The 22,254-nt window shown below is 37.0% G+C and overlaps 4 protein-coding genes across 9 annotated transcripts; 2 read left to right on the forward strand and 2 right to left on the reverse strand.

Annotated features, from left to right (window-relative positions):
• The first annotated feature begins 1,508 nt into the window (after window positions 1–1,508).
• LOC119983037 (mitotic checkpoint serine/threonine-protein kinase BUB1) lies at window positions 1,509–5,843 on the forward strand. Its single transcript, XM_038826688.1, has 14 exons — window positions 1,509–1,646; window positions 1,743–1,893; window positions 2,674–2,831; window positions 2,951–3,041; window positions 3,220–3,330; window positions 3,411–3,498; window positions 3,755–3,858; window positions 3,951–4,022; window positions 4,107–4,196; window positions 4,281–4,438; window positions 4,676–4,730; window positions 4,806–4,940; window positions 5,080–5,201; window positions 5,388–5,843. The coding sequence occupies exons 1-14, from the start codon at window positions 1,579–1,581 to the stop codon at window positions 5,575–5,577; spliced, it is 1,593 nt and encodes a 530-aa protein (XP_038682616.1). The 5' UTR covers window positions 1,509–1,578; the 3' UTR covers window positions 5,578–5,843.
• Window positions 5,773–10,904, reverse strand: LOC119983038 (RNA polymerase II subunit 5-mediating protein homolog). Of its 5 annotated transcripts, XM_038826689.1 has the most exons (11): window positions 10,646–10,903; window positions 10,354–10,413; window positions 9,932–10,099; window positions 9,521–9,587; window positions 8,665–8,957; window positions 8,469–8,573; window positions 8,316–8,349; window positions 7,174–7,289; window positions 6,609–6,650; window positions 6,379–6,456; window positions 5,773–6,131 (listed from the first exon to the last, which is right to left on the reverse strand). In XM_038826689.1, exons 1-11 carry the CDS (start codon window positions 10,847–10,849, stop codon window positions 6,075–6,077), a joined length of 1,224 nt encoding a protein of 407 aa, XP_038682617.1. In that variant the 5' UTR covers window positions 10,850–10,903; the 3' UTR covers window positions 5,773–6,074. The 5 variants fall into 5 exon arrangements, with proteins under 5 accessions (XP_038682617.1, XP_038682618.1, XP_038682619.1 ...); XM_038826690.1 differs by lacking the exons at window positions 5,773–6,131; window positions 6,379–6,456; window positions 6,609–6,650 and adding an exon at window positions 7,949–8,130 and having other exon boundaries at window positions 10,646–10,904; XM_038826691.1 differs by lacking the exons at window positions 5,773–6,131; window positions 6,379–6,456; window positions 6,609–6,650; window positions 7,174–7,289 and adding exons at window positions 7,304–7,793; window positions 7,949–8,130 and having other exon boundaries at window positions 10,646–10,904.
• Window positions 10,905–11,113: 209 nt separating this feature from the next.
• On the forward strand, window positions 11,114–18,312 carry LOC119983138 (transmembrane E3 ubiquitin-protein ligase FLY1-like). 2 transcript variants are annotated; one of them, XM_038826822.1, is made up of 15 exons: window positions 11,114–11,552; window positions 12,437–12,509; window positions 12,620–12,747; window positions 13,031–13,146; window positions 13,998–14,022; window positions 14,633–14,699; window positions 14,779–14,856; window positions 15,072–15,229; window positions 15,349–15,408; window positions 15,551–15,644; window positions 15,794–15,961; window positions 16,790–17,118; window positions 17,528–17,644; window positions 17,722–17,889; window positions 17,982–18,312. In XM_038826822.1, exons 1-14 carry the CDS (start codon window positions 11,391–11,393, stop codon window positions 17,821–17,823), a joined length of 1,677 nt encoding a protein of 558 aa, XP_038682750.1. In that variant the 5' UTR covers window positions 11,114–11,390; the 3' UTR covers window positions 17,824–17,889; window positions 17,982–18,312. The 2 variants fall into 2 exon arrangements, with proteins under 2 accessions (XP_038682750.1, XP_038682749.1); XM_038826821.1 differs by having other exon boundaries at window positions 11,115–11,552; window positions 13,998–14,058.
• Window positions 18,313–19,078: 766 nt separating this feature from the next.
• LOC119983139 (ADP,ATP carrier protein 1, mitochondrial-like) lies at window positions 19,079–22,101 on the reverse strand. The gene is made up of 4 exons (XM_038826823.1): window positions 21,944–22,101; window positions 20,468–20,966; window positions 19,808–20,179; window positions 19,079–19,610 (listed from the first exon to the last, which is right to left on the reverse strand). Exons 2-4 carry the CDS (start codon window positions 20,942–20,944, stop codon window positions 19,314–19,316), a joined length of 1,146 nt encoding a protein of 381 aa, XP_038682751.1. The 5' UTR covers window positions 20,945–20,966; window positions 21,944–22,101; the 3' UTR covers window positions 19,079–19,313.
• Window positions 22,102–22,254: the final 153 nt, after the last annotated feature.

Consider the following 22,254-nt stretch of genomic DNA (forward strand, 5'->3'; position numbering starts at 1 on the left):
ATTATAATCAGTATCATCAAACCTTCGAATAACCAAGTATATAATCCAATTGTTTGAAAGCCACCAAAGAAGCATAAATTAATCGACAACATAAAATGATATTATTAATTGTTAGAAAATTTGTCCAAAACACTGTAAATCAATATTGTCCGTTTTGAACAAAAAGCTAGCGCGACTTCTTCTTCTTCTTTTTTTTTTTATTTTTTATTTTTTTTATTTTTTTTATCATCATCATTGATTTCTAAACCCAGAAAACGCCTTAGTTGTGTGAGAGATACTTGACTTTTACTTATATGCTACTCGGTTGGGTTATACCAATCCGATGTGGGATAAAATCTTAATATTATTGGTAATTAAGTTATTTAGTTAGTCTGGAACTGATATATTATTTGGATGACCGTTCGATTTGATGAATGGTGCAGATGATGGAAGGCTGCAAAGTAAGAACAGTCACAAATCATTGAAAAGGACTAATTAACACATGATCGTCCATATTGGGAAATGATATTTTTAAGAACTCACATCACATGATATGTGGAGTATAGCCCTTTGTCTTTCATTCTTTTTCCTGATTTAGTGTGGTTGTGGTGATAAATGTTTTGTCTCACTATGAGACTACCGAGTATATACATATATATATTTGTGTGGATTATAGAGACTAGTTGTGTTATTGTTGAGTCGTATTCATACATATACACGATGGTGCTCAAGTGCGGTATCTCACACTTTATGTAAACTTTAAAGTGCGTGATCTACTCACATTATATACACTGGTGTAAGTGCGGATCCACACGAGATGGGGCCCGCACGTGTATGATGTTAGATGAATCTTGCACTTCATTTCCGTACTAGAGTACCGCTCTATATATATATATACACACACGGAGATAGATATATATGTATATATAGGAATTCTCCTATGTGGACCAAAAAGTATGGACCAAGTTTGTAGATCAAAATCCAATGGTTGTAATCAATCACAACATAAGTGGGGGTCACACATTTATTATGGTACCCACCACATCTATGGTTGAAAAACAAATCCACAAACTTGGTCCACACTTTTGGTCCACATAGGAGAATTTCTTATGTATATATGTCTATATATATATGTTTGTGAAGAAGTGTGTCCATCAAAACAATTTGATATTTAAATAAATAAATCAACCATAATTTAATTTTATGGTTTTGTAATTGTAAGTAGAAAATCAATTAATTTGAAAACTAATATATAATTATGGATAAGCAATTATAAAAATGGAAGGATGGATGAGAGAGTTTTTACCGAACAATGATCTTCGGCCCAGTTAAGCCCAATGGACTTTTTAATCCTGAAATGAAGCCCATGTAGTTTATTGACCAAGGTTAATCAAGATAATTATGAGCCCAAAATTTGAAGAAATAAATTGGGTCTACCAGGTGATTCAAAGGCCGGGCCCATTTCAAATATTTTCAGACGGCCCACTGTTAACTAGATCTGATTAATTTGAAAAGCAACCATTTCCGCGCTTCGTTCTCCTTCGAGGGTAGAGACGAAGACCATCAGTTCTCTTTCATCTCTCTCAACGCATAGAGTACATGGCCGTCGTCACCGGAGACTCAGAGCCAGCTGATTTTCCTCATGATCCCCTCTTGCCATGGCTATTGTACTTCTCCTCCATTTCCGTCTAATTGTTCTGATTTTTCGTTTCGTTTTCTTTTGAAGTTCGGTGATATGGAGTGACAATGTGGTTGGGATTCAGGTCAATCAAGAAGGCACTCGAAGAATGGAAATCAGGAAATTCTATCTCCGTTGAGGATCTCGACAAGCTTCTTTCGGCCTGTATTGCAACTTTCAAGCACAACGCAAAGTACCATAATGACACCAGATTTCTCAAGATTTGGTTCCTCTATGTTAGTGAATACCTTTTAGAACTCGATTTTGTTTCAGTACTTTAGTTTTACTTATTCCATTCGCAGTTTTGAGTGTTCCATTAGTTGAATTTTGGGTTCAAATTATTTGACGGGTTAATGTGGTTTTGTTTGTTTGCTCCTTTGAAATGATTTGCCTGATCTCCTCAAGAATTCGCCCAATTGAATTGTGCTTTTGGAGAAATTTTATGGTAGTCGTATGGTAGCACACGTGAAAGCCAAAGCGATTAGGTTTGTTGGGTTTACTGAGATGCTGAACCGAGTAGCCTAAAGTCATTATTACTGTGGTTGCTACATTAAAAGTATAAGCTGCACACTTTCAATTTCTCCTTATCAGGGACACAAGATAGATATAATAGGTTTTAACTCTTCTACATGTCAACGGATACAATTCTTTGTTGGTTAGGATATGTGCTGGTTGTAGCCGGTGGGTATTCAATAGTAATTTCTTATTGTGTTTGCAAGGAATGCATCCACGAAACACACAAACAGACACGCATATATAGTTTGATTGGGTATTTGAGGGATAAATTTATTTTAATTTGGCTGGATTGTCTATTTGGAGGTGTGGAATTGGAAGGGCTTTCATAGAAATGGGGGAAGGCAAGATTTGTCTTGGCCATTCTCACTTTGGGGTTAATCTCTTGTCTCCATATTTAATATTTTTTATGGGATTGTGTGCGCGTATATGAATCTCTTTGGTGGTGGTGGGTGGCCCTAGGTTTAGATTGTTAATGGCTAAATTTGGTTTGGTGCTTTTAGCTGGAAGGTCGTGAAGATTTTGACGATGTTTATAGAGAAATGGAGGAGAACAAGATATGTCTAGACCACTCTTTGCGTTATGAATGGTACGCATTGTTTCTCGAAGCAAAAGGAAAGTGGCAGGATGCACATAAGGTGTACCAGATTGGAATTTCAAGGTCTCTCTCCTCCTCTGCTTTAATGTGCTTTTGGTTTTTTTTTCCTCTGTGATTTAATTGGATTTTTTCCTTTCGACAGTTCACTTGTTCTAATGATGTTATAATTGATGAATTTGTAGGAAAGCTGAACCTCTTGATAGACTGAAAGGAGCACAAACCTTATTTTTTGACAGAATGTCAGAGAGGATCCGTGCTTTTTCACCACATGAGGTATGACAACTTGGCAATATAAAGACATGCAGCTATTTGTTACTATGTCCATTTCTTCCTGGTCACTGATAATAATATATTTTCATTTTTCCTGGGTTCTAGACTTCTAGTATTCATTTAGCTAAGATTTGTATATTTAAGCAGACAGGAGATTGTTTTTTCACTTTTTTTTTTGCAGATTTGCAGTGGTGATTCCATTCAGTTTGGAAAGAGTTCTATTAATCCATGGTCGAGCTCCACCATGAAAGACATATTGAAGAAGATGAATCCTCAAATAACTAAATATGATGTGAGGCTGAAAATCCAATCATTCTTGATTCTTCATTGATTAGTAGATTGACTCTGGTCTTATGCTAGTTCTTGTTTCAGGGATACCATTCAAGTAATAAAGCTTACTCTGGAAAAGTCCCCATATCTTCTCTGAAGAATTCATCCAGAAATAAGATTATAGAGATAGGTAATACTCTATCAGGTTAAATTCTCTGAATAATAGCACAAGCCTTTTGCAGTTGTCTATGTTTGGATTGCCAAGATTAACAAAGGTAAAGTGTGAAATGGAAATAGAATGTCTGGGAGATATATATGATATAGTGCTCAAATGTTGTGTGTGTCAGGTGGAAAATATTTGGTCTTTTGTTCCATCTTTTTATCATTTTAATTGTGAAGATAAGTGCATGGGACCAAACTTTCACTCCGTATTCTAATTTTTGTAGGAGGAAAGAAGTACCTGATCAAGGGTTGTGCCGGGCAGGGTGGTTTTGCTCAAGTATTCAAAGCCTATGTCGACAGCAATCCTGATGATGTTGTGGCATTAAAGGTAGTTATCATCTCATATTTTTCTTCTCTCTTTAAGGTTTGCAGTTTCACATCTTTCTGGACTTTATTGTAATATGTGAAAGATTCTGGCAGATACAAAAGCCGGCTTTTCCTTGGGAATTTCACATGTATCGTCAACTAGATAAGCGCATCTCTGGCCACCATGTATACTTTTCCTGTTGCCTTTTCAGTATTTCATTCATACCTTTGGTTCCATAGGTACTTCTTATCCTTGTCCAATTGTTTCAGAGATCAAGCTTTGGTTTTGCTCACAGAATGCATCTATATTCAGACTGCAGCATACTCATTTGTGACTATTTACCTCAGGGGACGCTTCAGGTAGTTTTTTCATATATCATATATGCTTATGCTTATGCTTGTAAGTCGTCTATAAAATTTATGCTGCCGGGTAAAGCTGTGCAGGATGTAATTAATTCTTACGTGGTTATGGGAAAATCCATGGAAGAAGTTTTATGTATGTACTATACCATAGAGATGTGTTACATGCTGGAAGCTTTGCATGGTGTTGGCATAATCCATGGTGACTTCAAGCCTGATAATTTGCTGATTCGCTATGCTAGGTACAAGTCCTATGTTGTGGAATTATTTCACTTGTTTAGAACATCACAATGGACATGTACATGATGATTCTCATTTCCAAATGCCAAAGACTATTTTTTGTCATCTTGAAATCCTGCTTTTGATTGATTTACTGAGAAAAACTCTGTAATTACAGCATTATTACCACCCCCCCTCATTTTACCATTTTCTTTTGGAAACTGCATTCACAGCATCTTGATTCTTCATTATCCTGACAGGGAAGAGCTCACAGAAGAAGGGTTTGCCGACCGAAGTGGCCCTTGGAATGATCAGGTAAATTGCTTTTGAATCTTGCAATCATAGTCCAAGTTTGGATGAACTTTTTATGATTAGAGTTTTGTCATGCAGGGTCTTTGCCTTGTTGACTGGGGGAGGGGAATAGATTTGCTTCTCTTTCCTGAAAACACAGAATTTATAGGAGATTGCCGCACTTCTGGCTTTCGTTGCATTGAGATGCAAGAGAAAAAGCCATGGACATTTCAGGTCAGTTGTTACTTCATGCAGTATTTTTTCAAGTGCAGTTGCCAGTTTCATTGAACTCCAAGCAAGAAAAAAAAAAGTAGCACAGTTACTACTTCAATGGACTGACTTGTATATCAAACCTTCTGGCATTTGTCAACAGGTAGACACATATGGACTTTGTGTTGTCGTGCACATGATGCTCCACAATTCTTACATGGAAGTTGAAAAGAAAGCATCGTTTGATGGTGGCTACATTTACCTACCCAGATCATCTTTTAAACGGTAACTTCTTATATTTCTGCATATTATTGGTCTCCTTGCGCCCTAACACTTTTCTGAATTTGTATAACTGTACACATCTGTTGATCTTGCGTTTGGCGAGCTTTGTTTGTAGTTACGGGGTGGTGATATACTGAATTCTACAATTGACTTGAATTGAAGTTGCAAATTTGGTCTGATTGTCTGCAGATATTGGAATGTTGATTTGTGGAAGGATCTCTTCACAAAGCTATTGAATGTCAGCCCTGGCAGTGACAACAAGATTTTGTTGAGGGATTTGAGGAATTCCTTCCAAGATTATATTTACTCTACACCTCAGCTTCTCAAGAAACTAAAAGAGTTATTGGCAAAGCAAAGGGCTTCCTTGTGCACCGCCTAGGAAAAGTAATAAAAAATGAAGTGTGGGATTGCTGCTTTCTCATCAGCAGGCTATATATTTACATATATGTAGAGTTGTTGGGAGTTTCTTCAAGTTTGGAATTGATTTTCTTTTTCTTTTTTTTTTCTTCTTTCCAGTTGTAATTTCATCATTGCAGTTGGTTTATGCCAACAGAACAACTGTACAACCCAACTTAGAAAAACCAAACCTGACATGTTTACTAATAAAACTTGGCAGATGTACATAAACGGCCAACATTCACATCACAGTTGATATCACAGTGAACTTCATATGTTAACTATGGCAGCATAGTTACATGACGATTGATCCGGAATTTCATATCACACCAGAACGATATTGAATTTATGCAGCTGACTCGAGATATTTGAAATTACGGCTTTGATGTGATGATGAAACACTGGTGATTGTCCATGTAATTCTCAAAATACAAAGTACCAATTTCCCACTTTCTTCATGCATTTCAGTATCATCCGCAGCTACCTTCTTTGCATCTTGAATCTAGAAACTGGCTTTGACGGTTCAGAACCGGCAGTCTACAGAGATCAAAACCATAATTAGAAGTTAAATCAATCAACAAAGTATTGCATATAGTAAGTAATGATTTAAAAAAGGTGGCTAAAAGGACATCAGCCTCTATTCTTGCTGGCCGGGATTGTCCATCATCACCCAGGTACAGGATTCGAGTCCTGACTCCCCTGTTCCCCCACCCCTTGCCCAATAAGGGCCTTTTCTACAAAATAGAAACAAAGAAGTTATGGTTAAAAGTTGGATCAACATTACCTGTGAAGATGAGGAACTTTGTTCCTGTGTATTCACTTGCAAATTGTGGTTGTGCTCCACAATGGAACCCGTAAAAGCCTGCAAAATATAAAATATCAATAAAATATGACAAAAAATACGAACTAAATAATTTAGCATTTGTACAAGATGGACATCATTAAGATCATTATATGAGTTATAGCCCAAACAACCTGGGGAACAAACACCAATAAAAAAGAGTAAAGATGTACCTTGCGACTGTCAAATCCAGATTTTGACAGCTGCGCAGGGACCTGTGAAAATAATTACAGTTAAATTAAGCAGAAACTGAAAAGATTCTTAAGCAAGTGCAGTAGTGCTGAGGAGCATTATATGGTCGAATTATCCGCTGGTCATTTATTTAAGCTTTTTTGCAAACATTGCTAGCACCTATGGAAATAGGATGTTTGTTATTACTGTTCAGAAATACGTAGTACTTGTATGTCAAACTTGACACGTTCAACAGATTGTCTATAAGGCACTGAGATAGAGTCATGATCAATTGATAATTTCAAGATATATATCCTTTCAATCCACTATATACATGTACTGCAGACTTTTAGAAGGAATTAACTATTGACATTAATGCATGCAGAAATCTGAATTAAAAATGGTATGTTGTATTGTATATAGCATAAGCTAAGCATAAATTAGTGCAAAGAAGCCAGGAAGCAATGCATAAACTTAATCCCTTTAATGCAGGCTTGGCAAGAAAATACATAAAATTATGATAGAAAGGTACAGATAAATCCCAAGTTCTCCATCGATTTCATATACCTCATTTCTTGATAAAGACAATGCTTCAACTTTCTCCTTCACCTCAGGAAGCATTGAGGACTTCTCAGCAGAAATGGAATGCTTGTGTGCCAAGCTTTTGCTGCTAGATTTTTCATCTGACAACACAATGGAATAATCAAATGGAAGGAACAAGAGGTCGTTTTGACAGAACAAAATCATGGGTGCCTGCGATTGCATCAATCTCGATAGCATATACAATCTTACAACACTGTAGACATCAATGACTTGATAGTTGATAGGTTCATGAGTTCGATATTTCGCAAATCAAAATCGATTTTGAAGTATTAGGATTATGTACTCACAAATGTAAGCTAATGGGATTCAAAGAATTCTAATCTTGCCCTTGGAGAAGAAGAAAGGTAAGGAAAAACTTAGCTTCTCAATATTGCAGATGTTTGGTTCCAACAAGTGGCCCAGTTAAATCCACCTGTTCTGTGCAAAGGTGTACATGTATGGGCCACCCAAATCAATCCCCTTCCCCATCTACTTTCAAATTCCTCCAAAGATATGACCATAATTGAAGACCTTATATGACCTTAAGATTTTTAAAGCCAACGCACTGAATACAAGGCCTAAACATAATATGAGCACACTGAACACTGAAAGGAAAATGATATGTGATTAGAAGCCTTGTCAAAGAGACGAGACAACCATTCTTAGAAAAGCAATATTCATTATTTTTTTTCTTTTATCTTGATGTCCAGCCACAATGAAATTGGTGCAGTAAAAGCAAATCCCAGATTCTAGTAATTACCACAAACTACTAGTGCCTAGTGGCAATTAAATCTGAGCTGCACCAGGTGGGATTGGACCCCAGATGTCCGAGTTCACAACTAAATGTGGTGTATCCCCCCCTGTCCACTGGGCTACCCTTGTGCGGGCAAAAATGGTCACATAAATGTTTAACCGTCCACAAGGCACAAGCACAAGATGGCTCTGAAATGGAAAAAGTGTTAACGTAAGTGATATCACATGAATGATTTTTTGAATTAATTTCAATTTCTCTTGTTTAACTAAATTTTATTATGGGATTGTGAGTGTTGCTTTCGAGTTTCACCATCTATTAATGGTATATGCAACAGTCCGGCATAAGTAAAACAGCTAAATGCAGAGAGACTGACCTGTAGATGCAAGTTGCCCAGCCAATCCAGTACACTGCACTTAAAAATTCTATGATCAGTTACTTGTAGAAACATAAAGATTAAATCAGTATATCAACTACCAATCACAGACAAAAATGTTGAACAATGAAAATGAGTACAGCTATCTCTTACATTTGAATTCTTGCTAAAATCTATCTGACTTTGAACCTCATCTGAGAGCACATTGGCTGTTGTATTTGTAAATTTTGGCTGCTGTGGTTGCTTCGTCAAGGACTCCTATTTGATGAGAGAGAAACTGAATAATTCTACGCACAAATATAATGTAATAGCTATCATTATGATAAAAGGTTGAAAATCCTTGCATTACCTCTGAAAATCTGACCTTGCGATTCCGATAAGTCTGATTTGAATTCTCATCAGAATTAGGTTTTGTTTGCTTATACTCAGAACTCTGATTGTCACCATCCACTGCAAGTGCTTGCTCATCGTCATAGGTCTCATTTTCACTTTCAGTTGTGGTAAGATGATCGTCTTCCCCACTCTCATCATCACTGTCAGATGCATCAGTCTGCTCACCTTCAGCTGCAAGTTCCTCCTTCTCCAGTTCATCCAGCCTGGACATCATGCGTTTATATTCTTCATCTTCATCCTTTGTACCGTCTGCTTCACACAAACCAGAATAATATTGGTTTGCTAGGCATCAAAGATAAAATTGCAACCTTAAATTCTAAATAAAGAGGCAACAATAGGAGAAACAAAAGAATCCGGTTTCTCCCTATATAGCTATTGCAAGAATAAGAAGCAAAAATGGTGCCAATCTCTTGCCAGTATAATAGAAAAATTTGATAGAAAGAAATAAGTAAGAAAAAATTACATAAATATAAGCCACTCAATTACAATAACTTGAAGAGAAATGCACTGGTTTGATTTGTTTCACACCAGAATTTGTTGCAAAAGTGGCATTTACATTCTATGGGGTTTTTTACAGCTACTATGTCATCTTACAAGTATCTAGTAGGAAATTAGAAATTACATACGCCTCACAATAACCACCGGTTAAGCCACACAGATTAGCTATGTTTAAAGTCTCCAAAAACAAATAGAGATGGAAACCAAAGAAGCAGACATTACCAATCTGTAATTACATATACATCTCAATAACTTTATTGCAGTTCAAACTTTCAAGAGCAGGATACTGGCACAAAACAAGAGAAGAAACCTGCCTAATTCAGATTGCTCTGCAATGGAACTTTCCTCCACGTAATCTTCTCTTATCTCTACAAGACCCTCCTGTTGTACACATTGATAGAAAGTGTTAAAAAGATAACTGTCGACGCCTGCCTGGAGAGAGAACACATATCTGGCAGTTTTGAAAAGTGTTCCCCCAAATATAGACCAATACTGGCAGCAGATGTAACATCGGAATAAAATTAAGTGCTCTAGACTCTAGTCATATGGTACTGAAGTTTTTTCAAATAAAAAAAAGACAGCAAATTACATGCATGCAATTGTGTCACCTGTTAGCAATAGAATAAAATGATCAAATCCAGATTACTACATCAATAATTTCAAAATTTATGAACAATCCAAGACGTCCAAAGCGAAATTTATATACAATGAATTGCTTAACCTACCGCTGCTTCCGCCACTGTAGTATCGAAAAAAGATGCCTCAGCTTTAAGATCGTGTACATTGGCCTTGAGAGAATCCACTTGAGAGTCCAGCATTTTCTCTCTTCTTTTCAAAATCTCAACCGTCTGCTTTGCGGTTCTCTCCGTATAGTATCCTTCCCCTAGAAGAACCTGAGAGCAAAGATAGTTATGATCCTTGAACTAGATATTGATGAACAAGAAGTATTTGTTCACACTGAATCAGTGCCAAATACTCATAAAACTTTTCAACTCTGAGATATGAACACTCCAGCAGAGCATTATACCGAAAATTATAAGAGAAACCAGTTCTGGAAGAATTATTTTCTTAGATGCCCAGCATCTAAAGGAAGCAATGCTCAAGAGTCAAGATAATCAACACTAAAAACATTTGGTAAACAGTTTACCATGAACTCATTGGTGTGCACCAAGCGACCAGGAAAGAATGCTGCTTTCCCAAAAGGAACCTACAATAGATCAACAACTACAAAAAAGACTCAGTCGTAACAACGGAGAAGATCAAGAGGGATATACAGGTACCGAACAATAAAAACGAACTCCTAATTGACCCAAAAACTCGTAAGCAATCAAAATCATGGATTAATAGAAAGCCAATTCCCGAGACTGACCAGAAATCTACATATAAGCGTCGGGACGCAGAAAGAGGATCTATACGCAAAGGAGAGAAAGAAATCTTGCCATGATATCGTGGTGGAGCTCATCAGGAAGCCGCTGTACGAGGTTGACGAGGTTAGTGTTATCGGCGATGAATCCTTTGAGGCGGTCGAGCTCTTTCTCCTTCTCTGAAATTGCTTCCTGCACGCGCTGAACTGCCTTTTGAGCTTCGTCTACGGGGAATAGAGAAGCCAACGGCGTCACCGTTCCCTTCAATTGCTCCTCCATTGTTTCCTTTGCTGCGCACAGCGAAGTAGAGAACCCACGAGAGTTTGCGAGGGAGAAGGTGAGGACAAAAGGGTATAAGCACCACTAAAACGCACCGTTTTCGATTTTCCCCCTTAAAATATTCTTAATAATCTTATATTTCCTTGAAAATAATTTCGAAAATTCAAAATTGGAATTTCTCGTAATTCACGGAGATTTAACGTTAACGGCCCTGTCAAAAAAAACGACTTAAATAGGAAAGCAGTCAACTCTTTAATATATAGCATAGACATGTCAACCATCCAACCACTGGTGCAGGTTTCTTTGTCGATTTAGTAAATTTCTGGTGAAGGCCTTTCCTTTGCTTATGTTAGTTGGATGATTTGTTAAATGGGTTTTGGAATTGATAGTCGTTGAGCACTCACTTTCTATTTGGGTTGTTAGTTCCAATGTTTGACTTCAATTGAAGCAAACCCTCGCTTTGTTTATCTTTATGTGAAGCAACAAGTGGGTTTGAAAGAGAATTGGATTTAACAAGTTTTGATCTTTGAAGGGGGTTGATATGGTTAACTTGGAGTATTTGGGGTTTTTGCGGTTTCAGAGTGTCAGAGGTTTAGGGATTTTGTTTCGCGTTATTTTGGGGTTATGGTTCTGTTTGGAGGTTCTGCAGCCGGTGGTGGGGCTCAGGCCATTGAGGGAGCAGGCTCGCTCATGGGGAGACGAGGTTGGTTTTGGAATTTATAGTTTGTTTTGTGCTCAATTACGGTTTTTTTTATTGCGTCTGATTGGCAGTGGAGGGAAATATTGTTAATTTATGTTTTTGTTGATTATGCTAATTATAGTTCCTTAATCATATAGTGAGTTACTGATGGCTAAATTTTGCTTTTTTGAGTGAATTTTGTGGACTCTGACTGCAGAAGGCTGCTCTAGTAGGTCTTTTTGCTGTACATGTGTAAATTTGGAGGAAATTTTACAAAATCTTACATTTGCTATTTTCGAATGTATGATGAAATTTCATCGTGAATGGAAGTACAATGACAAATTGACAATCAGTTCTAGTAGACGAGATATGGAGGTTAACGTGGTAGTGCAGCTAGGAGTAAAGATTGGTTATGAAGAATGCTGAAAAATAGAAACAATTAGATATTGTTTCTGATTTTAAAATGACGAAAACTTTAAGTGGTGCTATCCCAGTAGTTGTTCGTTTGGATTGGATGAGTGGAGATAGTACCCTCTCCGATTTAGACATGATCATTCCTTCCTTTCCTTCCTGTCTCATGCATGAAAAAGGAAAATTAAGATTCACCATTACCATGGACTTGTTACTCTTCCGGTAACATAGTATTGTTTCAAATTAAAGCATAATAATTTCATCATCATCATCAAAGCCTTTATCCCAAAAGTTTGGGGTCGGCTACATGAGTTTATGAGAACATCAACGGGAATCCACCACGTGTATTCAAATTAGAGCATAATGATGTAATTTTTGAAATTGCAACAGACTGTGCTATAGGAGAGGTGATATTTTTTAATAGTCTATAAATTGCTAGATGATATTGGATTATATGAACCTCATTATTTCCATTGTTATCATATCGTTTTTTGCAGTGGCTTTTTATTAGAAAAGATGAAAATCAATTGGGCCCATTTTCCGCATGGAACATAACAGGAACTTACAGAGGTTTGTCAACTATCTGTTTAAGAGCATAATCATTTAATGATAAATTCATTGAGTGAATTCATCTTTTTATGGCCATCTGACACTCTTTAACGTGGACATGTGAGTTGCAGGTAATTGGAGATTTTTAGATTCTGCGAATAGCTCATCAAAGTTTACGGATTTTCAAAAATCCAGTGGCACTTCTGTGATCGAATTAGTTAGTTCACCGACAAAAATAACGGGCATTCATTATGTTCAGGTAAGTGGACTCTTGTTAAATTAAAGTGATGCTCGATAGGTTTTCCATGTCTTTATGTCTTTCTTGAAATCAGTGGATGCATTCTATAAACAAATTATATATCATCTAGTTTTGATTTGCCTTCTGAATAGACAGCTAGAACTTTCTTGCTTGGTATACAATTATTTTGCACACTTCTCCCACAAACACCTCAAGTAATTTCTTGATTTAATATATGGTCACGATGGCTTGTTTATTTCTTCATAAAAAATGTATTGATTACTATTCATGGCATTGATAACAGGGTGTAATAATTTTCCATGATGTATTTGACAATGAACGTAATGTTGGCGGTGCTCGAATCAGGGTAGAAGGTGTATACATATGGCCCTTTCGACAACTTCGAATGGTGGCTAATGGGTAACTTCCTTGAATTTTCCATTGTTAGCTACATTTCCATGTGCAAAACTGCAAATGTTAATCTTCTTTTAACTTTAAAAGTGTGGACTCCGTTTTCTATCCTTTAACCCAATGTTTTTTGAGATAATGGCTTTTATAATGATCGCGATGATGATGATGATGATATGTCCCTTAATGTTTCTGTCCTTGGGATATGAATATTACGGAAGAACAGTGAATGGAGCCAATGAGCATGCTGGATAGATTAACATTTGTCCGTTTAAAGGGACTTTCCTCGCTTAATTCTCTGTTGGAATTTAGACGCAATTATTCATATTTTCTTGATGAAGGAGCTGTATTCCCACCTCAAAATGATGCATCTAGATCTCTTCAATACACATAGATAATACTGAACTTGTCTAGAACTTCAAAACAAATCCCAGATTGGAACTTGATGTTTTAGACTTCAAAACTACTAGGGAGCATACCGGAGATATAGTTAGCTTGAGGGGTGTTAATTATGTTAGTTTTCCACATTTCAGTTATTCGATGAAGTGTTAGATGTATTTTATTGGTAAATTTTTCACTTTCATTTAAGTTGCAATTTTTCCTAGGTTCACATTCTTTTTCTCTCTGTCATAGTTTATGTGTTCAACCGAATACAACTTTACCCCTCTTTGACGTGCAAGTTACACAAAGCAGCATCTTGCATGCTCAGTTATTCTAGCTTTCTTTGTTCTAGTTTCTGATGATGAATGATTCTAGTTTTTAAATTTTCATATCATGTTTCTCTGTTGTTCATTCTGCTATATTCTTGGAGATGATACTAATAATTTCTGAACTCAAATATTAACTTTCATGCACTATTGCAGTGAAAAAGAGGCGGAGCTGGGCCAGGTAGAAGATTATATTTTATCAAATCCCTATCATATGGTACTTCTTCCTATATTTTATAAGATTTACATGCAATTGGTATTCATATCGCAGTACATAGATTTGTGATATAACTTTCTATATTGTTTCTCCTGCTCTTTGCTAGATCTGCTGGTCATATATATTATATTTTCCTTGGCGTAACGTTTTTGCTATCCAGTTTAGCATAGTAACAGCTAGTCCATTGGGTAACTGCAGGAGCTTTAAATTTGCATTATTTTATTATCTGGCTGGTCTTTTTGGCTTGCAAAGCTGACATGAGAGATATCCTTATCAGTTATATTGATTCATTTACTTAATTAATTTACATGTCTCATAGAAATCAGTGTCTAATTGAGTCACCACACTGCTTTTACTGTGATGGATGATTTGGAGTTGGGATATGCACCTAAGTCACATGAGGTTAAACTCTATCTGAGTTTTGCCGAATTCAGTCTCTCTTTGAAGAAATAGTTGCAATTGAGGATATGTTGTTTGGCTTTAGATCAAAGTTTATGTTAATCTTTTTGTTTTTGCCTTTTATTGTCTTTTGCTTGGGTGTTGGAAGTTCTAACTTGTGGCATTTTTTGAACAGCTTGGTGTCTTCTCGTCTCAGGTGTTTCAAGAATCTCCCCAAGATAAAATATGGAGACGAAAAATTTGTAAATTTCATATATCTTCATGACTTTCTGTTCTACTTCAAAATTTATATTCATTGTGATGGTTTTAATCTTATTCCAGCACCAATTTATGAGATGGAGAAACATTGCAATATTGAATTTGCGGCTCAGGTTTCACACATCTCGTCCAATCAAAATGGTACATTGAGTCATCCCATAATATGAAATCCTTTTTTTTAGGTGGTTTGAGGTTGAAATGCATGTAAAATCATGCAGTATCACCTAAGCTCGATCTCATTTCGAGTGTGCATTGAATCTAATATTTCTGTTTGGCAATACTACTAAATCAAATATAACATTCAATGGCATTGGAGTCAAGTTCTTTTTCTTTTCTTGTTGAATTTCTTCTGGTAGATGGAGACCATGATCGCTATCATCTAGAAGGATTGATGGAGAGCCCTACAGTGGATGATGACGGGGATTGCATCTCACCTTTATCATTAAATGCTACTTCTGTCAACATTGAGGTCTACTATAATAAGGCTGTGAACTATACCTTAATGGTCACTTTTGTATCCTTTTATATATTATTACTCCTGGTTCTGTTCCCACTTCCCAGTGTAAAGAATCAGTTTTTGGACATTTCTTACCTGGAAACGAGGTTGGTCTTTTCTTGACTTATATTCATCAGGTATCTTTTCTTCAAATTCTTTTACTGATTCGACAAATGGAGCATAGCAACACTCAATCAGTAAGAATTTTTTACTCCTTACATATGATATAAGCAACAATTGGTTCTCATTGATGTTTTTAACGTACACCAATTTTTGTTTAGCATTCTAACCATCATATGATTTTTATTAGAAGTCATTGTTCTTGTTCACCTTGACCAGGGGGCTGCCAAAGTTTCGATTCTAATGATCGGACAACAGTCTATCATGGATGCTTATCTTTGCCTTTTACATTTGACTGCCGGAATTTTAGTTGGTAAGTTTGTTGACACATTAGTGTTAAATTATATATATTTGCTTGAGTTTCTTTTATACTTTTAGATATTTTGGATTAATATGGTGCCTCGTATAGTTGTATAATTTTCTGCCTCCCTTGTATTGATACCGTTACTTCCTTGCTTGCAGAGTCTTTATTTAATGCATTCGCAACTGCTGCATTTTTCAAGTTTGTAGTCTTCTCAATCTTTGAGATGCGATATCTTCTTGCCATATGGAAGGCTAGCAGGCCTATGAATAGTGGTGAAGGCTGGGACACAATGAGGCGTGAACTATCAGTTCTTTACAGCCGTTTCTGTAAGTATTGCTCGGGAACATGAAGTTTAGCATTTGTCATTACCTGTCAAGTTATCTTTTCAAATTTTTGGATGTATCGGAAAACTAATGTACCCAGGTCATAAAGTCATGGTACACAAAATATTCATACGCGTGCTCCGTCACAGAAAATGAGAAAACACTTAAATTGCATGTTATTGGTGTTTCTTGCTTTTTTTTTATTATATCGTTCAGTAAAATTAGGTTCATTATGTGATTAAAAAGAACTCAACTATCCCGTTTGAATTACTTTGGATCACTTTTGAATAAAATGCTTTTTTTTTAATATGCACAATGGGTGCCTTTCTTCCTGGGTGAAGAGGGAATGAGGGCCACAGTTAAAGGTGTAACAGGCGTCTATTAACAGTGTTTGGAATAAAAAGGCCATTGTTAACATGTCACAAATGAACTGTTTATTGTGAGCGTAATTAATCTTAATGATTTATCTGTGCATTATCTGAGTATAAAATAGACTTTTTGCTAGGATAGTGGGTAAGAATGAAAAGGGAGTTAATAGGTGGGGTTAAGCATGAATTTATGGGTAACTTATAACCCAAGGGAGTTTGAATTTTTAGGGGAGGGTTGCTCACCCATCTGCCCTCCTCAAAGTCTCAAACCTCACCGACAGATACAGTGAGAGCTTGCAATGATTGTTGTTTTCTCCCTCCATTATTGTTCAATTCCATTTGATTTCACTATTCTCAATTCTTTATATATGCTTTCATGCTAGACACTTCTTACTATGTCCATGTATATTATGCAATTTCTTCTGTAGAGGCTAATTGGTCCAACTGCTAAAACTATTTGCAGATGGGATTCTATTGGGAGGCATTCTTGTTATGTATCAACTTCACAATTTTATGCGACCTATTCTTCTTTTTATGTACTCTTTTTGGATACCTCAAATCATCACCAATGTAGTTCGTGATTCAAGAAAACCTTTACATCCTCAATACATTTTAGGCATGACTGTTGCTCGGTTAGCAGTCCCGTTATATGTGTTTGGTTGCCCTAACAATTTCATGCGCATAGAACCTGACAAGAGTTGGTGTATCTGTCTCTCTGTGTTCATGGGCCTGCAAGCATCAGTTCTTCTTCTACAGCACTATCTTGGGTCCCGGTGGTTCATTCCTCATCAGGTTGGATGCAGATCTAACTCATTGCTATTGCCTAGTTCTTTTGTGCTTTATCAGAATGGGGTAAAGGCACACACATTCACCTGATTGCTATAGTTTCAAACACGAGTGCCTTCTAAAGAGCCCAAGCCCCAGAGGGTAAGACTGTCTCATGAGTCAAATCCTAAAAACAGCCTCTCTGCGTTAATGCAGGGGTAAGGCTTCCTTGTAAAATTCAATATTGCATGGCTGATATCTACTTGGATTTCCCTCATCGATGGGATTGATGCTAGTAACTCCATTTCTATTAGTAGCAACCTTCTGACTTTGGTTTAGGTGTGAGTCCTCTAGAAAGTGCGGTTACATTGTTATAACTTGTTTATTTTCATCTAAGCTTGTTCTGACTACTCCAGTCTGGTTTTATGATATGCAGATCCTTCCTGAGAAATATAGCTACCACAGGAGATCTGATCAGGATACTACTCAAACTCCAGATTGTGTCATTTGCATGACTGCAATAGATGTGACGCAGCGTTCTAGTGATTGCATGGTACACCTTTGGAATGATTATCTTATGTGGTATGCATTTTGTCAATCTACAAAACTGATTTACGAACTTTCCTGTAGGTGACGCCATGCGATCATTTCTTCCACTCTGGTTGCTTACAAAGGTGGATGGATATAAAGATGGAATGTCCAACTTGCCGGCGTCCACTGCCTCCAGCCTAGGGAGACTATTCTACTTTGTGTTTATATTGCACAGGACTGATAGACATTCTAAACCAGTTGATCACGGTAATAAATGATCTAAATAATGAATAATTCATTGCTTTTGAGATTTGAAACCGTATAATTCACATTGGCTCTTTTTTTTTTTCCTGGTTCAGGTTGCGGAAACAACCCACATTTTGCTTGGACACACCTTTAGAAGAGATAGCTGTGACGGATACAGGAACTCGAACTTCTACTGATGTTGGAAAAGTTCTTTGCAAATCTTGTATCAATGATACAATGTATATTCTTAGCGCGCTTGAAAATTATCAAGTGCAATTCTTATAATTATCTTTGGCCTTGTTATTGCATTTTTTTGGTTTACTTTTGTCAGAATAAAATCAGTGAAATGTAGCAAGTATGTAATAGGTAACTTAAGAAACTGGTTAATGCTCAGAACTTCTCCGTTACTCTTGAATATTCTCATCGGTTGATGCTTTGACGGAACCCAGTGTTCATTTTCTTTTTTACAGAAACATTTTAGGATAAACCAGATGTATCAGAGCTGCAATGTGCCAGAGTAGCTAATCCTCTTGAAACTGTCAGACCAGGAGAAACCCAATACCCTTCTGTTTTACAATCGTGCAATTTATGAAACACGGGAATAATGTAACTTTTGGTCACTGAAATAATTGTCAATTTGTAACTCAATCACCGAATATTCACTCATTCCAATATAAACACCCACAAATTTCTCACCGTTCAGGTAGATTTTTTAAATTAATTTTTTATGGTACATCAACATTTTGATTGTCCAAATAATCGTAAATATACATGTGTGTATATTGAAACAACTTTCAACTTTGAGTTCTCAAGTTTGAACGTTCTAACGTAGAGCAACCGAGTTGGACATGATCAACTCTTTCAATGACCAAAAGTTTCATTAACATGGATTTTGATGAGTTTAAACACAAGCTTAACTATACAATGTCATACACTAGCCAAAGTGATGATCTTTATTTGTATCTTGACGACCATCACCTACTCTTTTAGGGCTCCTATGCGTGGAGCAACAGAAGGTGATAACAGAGGCGATGATGAAGGCACCATTGCTGCCGGAGCAAAAGCAGCTTGACCACCAAAACTACTTCCTCCACCATGACAAATATACTCAAAGCAATAAACTGGATGCTGGTATCAGATTTCTGGCAAAATATAATACCAGCATCTGCATAAAATACCAATGCAGAACAAAATTAAAGTTCTAATAATGAATAATTGACAGAACTGTGTAATTATACTCACAAAAAAAGTCAAAAGGATACTCAGTACAAACACACTAAATTTCGAAATACTGTTGAGTTCTGGCAAAACTATAATTTTCACATCCAATCCCTAAATAAAAGGTAAGGTCTTAAGTACTGTTCTTCATCCAAAATTATTCAAATTTGAGAACCTAGACAACTATTGTTCTTTCATCATCGTCGTAAGAACCCCCAGCACTCATATTAGCCACCGCCAGATCCATATTTCTTGCCAAACATAATGAGCTGCAGCTTATCGTAACCTGCAAGCACACCAGCACCAGCCACAGCACGCAAGATGTTAGCACCAGCACCCTTGAAGAGAGATTTAGAACCTTCATTCTTGACGATTTGTTGAAATGCATCCAGGGAGCTCTTGTATTTAACAGCTTCTCCTGAGGTCATCATCATCCTTCTACGCACCGTGTCAATGGGGTAAGAGGCCAATCCAGCGCCTATTGTGATTCCCCATCCCAGTAGGAAACTTGCCAAAAAACTATCCTGTAAACCCGAAAAATTAATCAGTAAGCACATAAATGGGTGCAAAGCAGCACAGTAAGATAGTAACATCATATTTGACTGTGTGATCCAATAACTATTTATCCTTGCAATAAAAAAAAAGAACAGAAGAAAACTATAAAAGATATGAGGGGCAAGGAAAGAATGCAACAAATACTACGTTGAGTCTTCGAATGTACCTGCAAAGAACCAACAAGGACCACAGGCTTCAGGGAATCATACATTCCAAAATATAGCCCACGGTATACTATGATCCCAACACAAGAGATATTGAATCCACGATAGAGGCCAGCAAGGCCGTCAGATTGGATGGTTTTCTTGTACACATCAATCAAACCATTGAACTGCCTCCCGCCACCCTTTTTAGCTGCCTTTGCATCATTGGCCAAACGTGTTCGAGCATAATCCAGCGAGTACACAAAGAGAAGAGAGGAAGCACCAGCAGCACCACCGGATGCCAAGTTCCCAGCAAACCACTTCCAGTACCCATCTCTGTCCTTTTTGAAGTTGAATAGCCTCTTGAAGTAATCCTTGAATGCAAAGTTTAGGGCCTAAAAGATACAAAAGATTCAGGTTTGACGTAAGACTTTAGAAGATAAAGAAAATTCATAAAGCATGTATTCAGGCACCAGGCCTTGACCAGAGATAATGATGTTATGACACATGAAAAAAAATTATTCAGGTTTATCTTCTTCTTTTTTTTTCATATTGAGACTGCTGAGATGAAAAGAGTAGCAACCATTAAAGATTCGAATGTCTGTATAGACCAATTTCAAAAGACATTACGCAAATACATTCAATGAAAAGATCAAAGGTGTTGGAAGAAACAGAAAAGTGACCTGGGTGGGGAAGTATCGGATAACATTAGCAGTGTTCCCTCTCCAGAGAGCAATGACACCTTCATCCTTGATGGTTCTTGCGAAGCAGTCAGCAATCCCCTTGTATGGTCTTTCTAGACGACCAGCCTTAATCATCTCATCCTGATTCTGAATCAAAAGCTTAACACGCTCAATTGGAGCAGCTGCGGTCTTGGAAACAGCTGCAGAAACTCCTCCCATAAGGAAATCAACCATAAAACCCTTGACGCCTTTCTCTTCTGCTGGAGCTTGTACAAACACTTGTGGGAGAGGACGCGCAAGTGCCAAGTCAGAACGTTGACAAGTAGACCACAAAGGAGTATGCAGACCTCCATTGCGGAAAGGAGCACCAATAACACTCTGATTCAGAGGGAATGAGTCAGGAGAAAGCCTCGAGATAAGGTAAGACTGCCCATATATCTTCTTAAGCACCGATGGATGCTGTGATCCATCCGCCATATTGAAAACTCAAATTGTTGAACTGCCAAATAATACAACAGCATTATGTATGAGGAAACCAAAAGTTTCCCATTTCACAAGAATTACATACAGATTTTACAGTTTTAAAAGCCATTGCACATAAATTACCCAAATTAAATCAAATTGATCTCACGGCTCTAATGTAAGAGTTATATCCAAAGGCTACAGAATTACCTACTGGTGCCATTACGAGATAATGAAACATTGGTGTCCGTTCCGCCTTGTGAAAAAAAACAACCACTGCAGAACTAGTTATGACACATAGTTTGGTGATGCATCTCATAACGTATTGCAAATACACAACAAAGCACTGAAACTAACACCAAATAATTAACAATACTAATAAACACCATCAAACAATATTATTATCATCATCCGCCCCTAATTTCAAAATTGTCCTCCCATTCCTACTATGCCTATGAAAGTATGTTGAGATTAGAAAAAATTCCAAGCACGTTCATTTACTTGACCTGACACACACTTTGGAGAATTTATGGAGATAGAGGAAATTATTAACTTCTTAGCTTTAGTATGAATACAAGAACACGCACACAGACAGCTGATAAACAACAATAGGTTCCATAGCAATAAGTCTTGCTTCTTCATTCACTTTAAAGATACCAATACAATTACAACCAAAGTATATCATGCATATGCAGATCATATACGGATAATAGAACTTCCCAACAGCATATCAAGCCAATTAATTAGATATAATAAGCAACACTTTGTTCCAAATCAAATTCCTTCATAAAACAAGATTATCAGCAACAACATAAGTTCTTATAAAATCTACTCAGATCAGCATAAAATCCACCAAAGCACACCATCTGATTGCTCAGGAACATGAGGAAAACATATAAAAAGGTAAACTAGCTAAAAAAACAGGCGAGTTCACTCAGATTGAGTAAGATAAACATGATGCAATACAATCAACATGTCCAGTGAAAATGAGCGATCGCGTGCGGTAGTACTAACCAGAGAAGGTCTCCGGTGAGTTGAGGATCACTTGCTGCCTCCGGATCGCGTGGAGAAATGACAGAGACGAGCAATATATACGAGAATTGACTAGGGTTTTCTATACACTAGGAAGTGGATTGGCCCTCCAATGCGGTAGTAATAACACTTTAGCCACTGAAGACTTGAAGAGTGATGAGTGAGGATTGACCAAGTGAACTGAGGAACTTGAAGGTGAGTGAGAGCAAAGAGATGCAGTGTTCTTTATGGGCCAACCAATTGGATTGACGATGTCCTCTGTAAAGGCCCAAATGGGTAGACGATATCCTTTA

Source organism: Tripterygium wilfordii, chromosome 17, assembly GCF_013401445.1.
Source record: "Tripterygium wilfordii isolate XIE 37 chromosome 17, ASM1340144v1, whole genome shotgun sequence".
In the NCBI taxonomy this organism is placed as follows: domain Eukaryota; kingdom Viridiplantae; phylum Streptophyta; class Magnoliopsida; order Celastrales; family Celastraceae; genus Tripterygium; species Tripterygium wilfordii.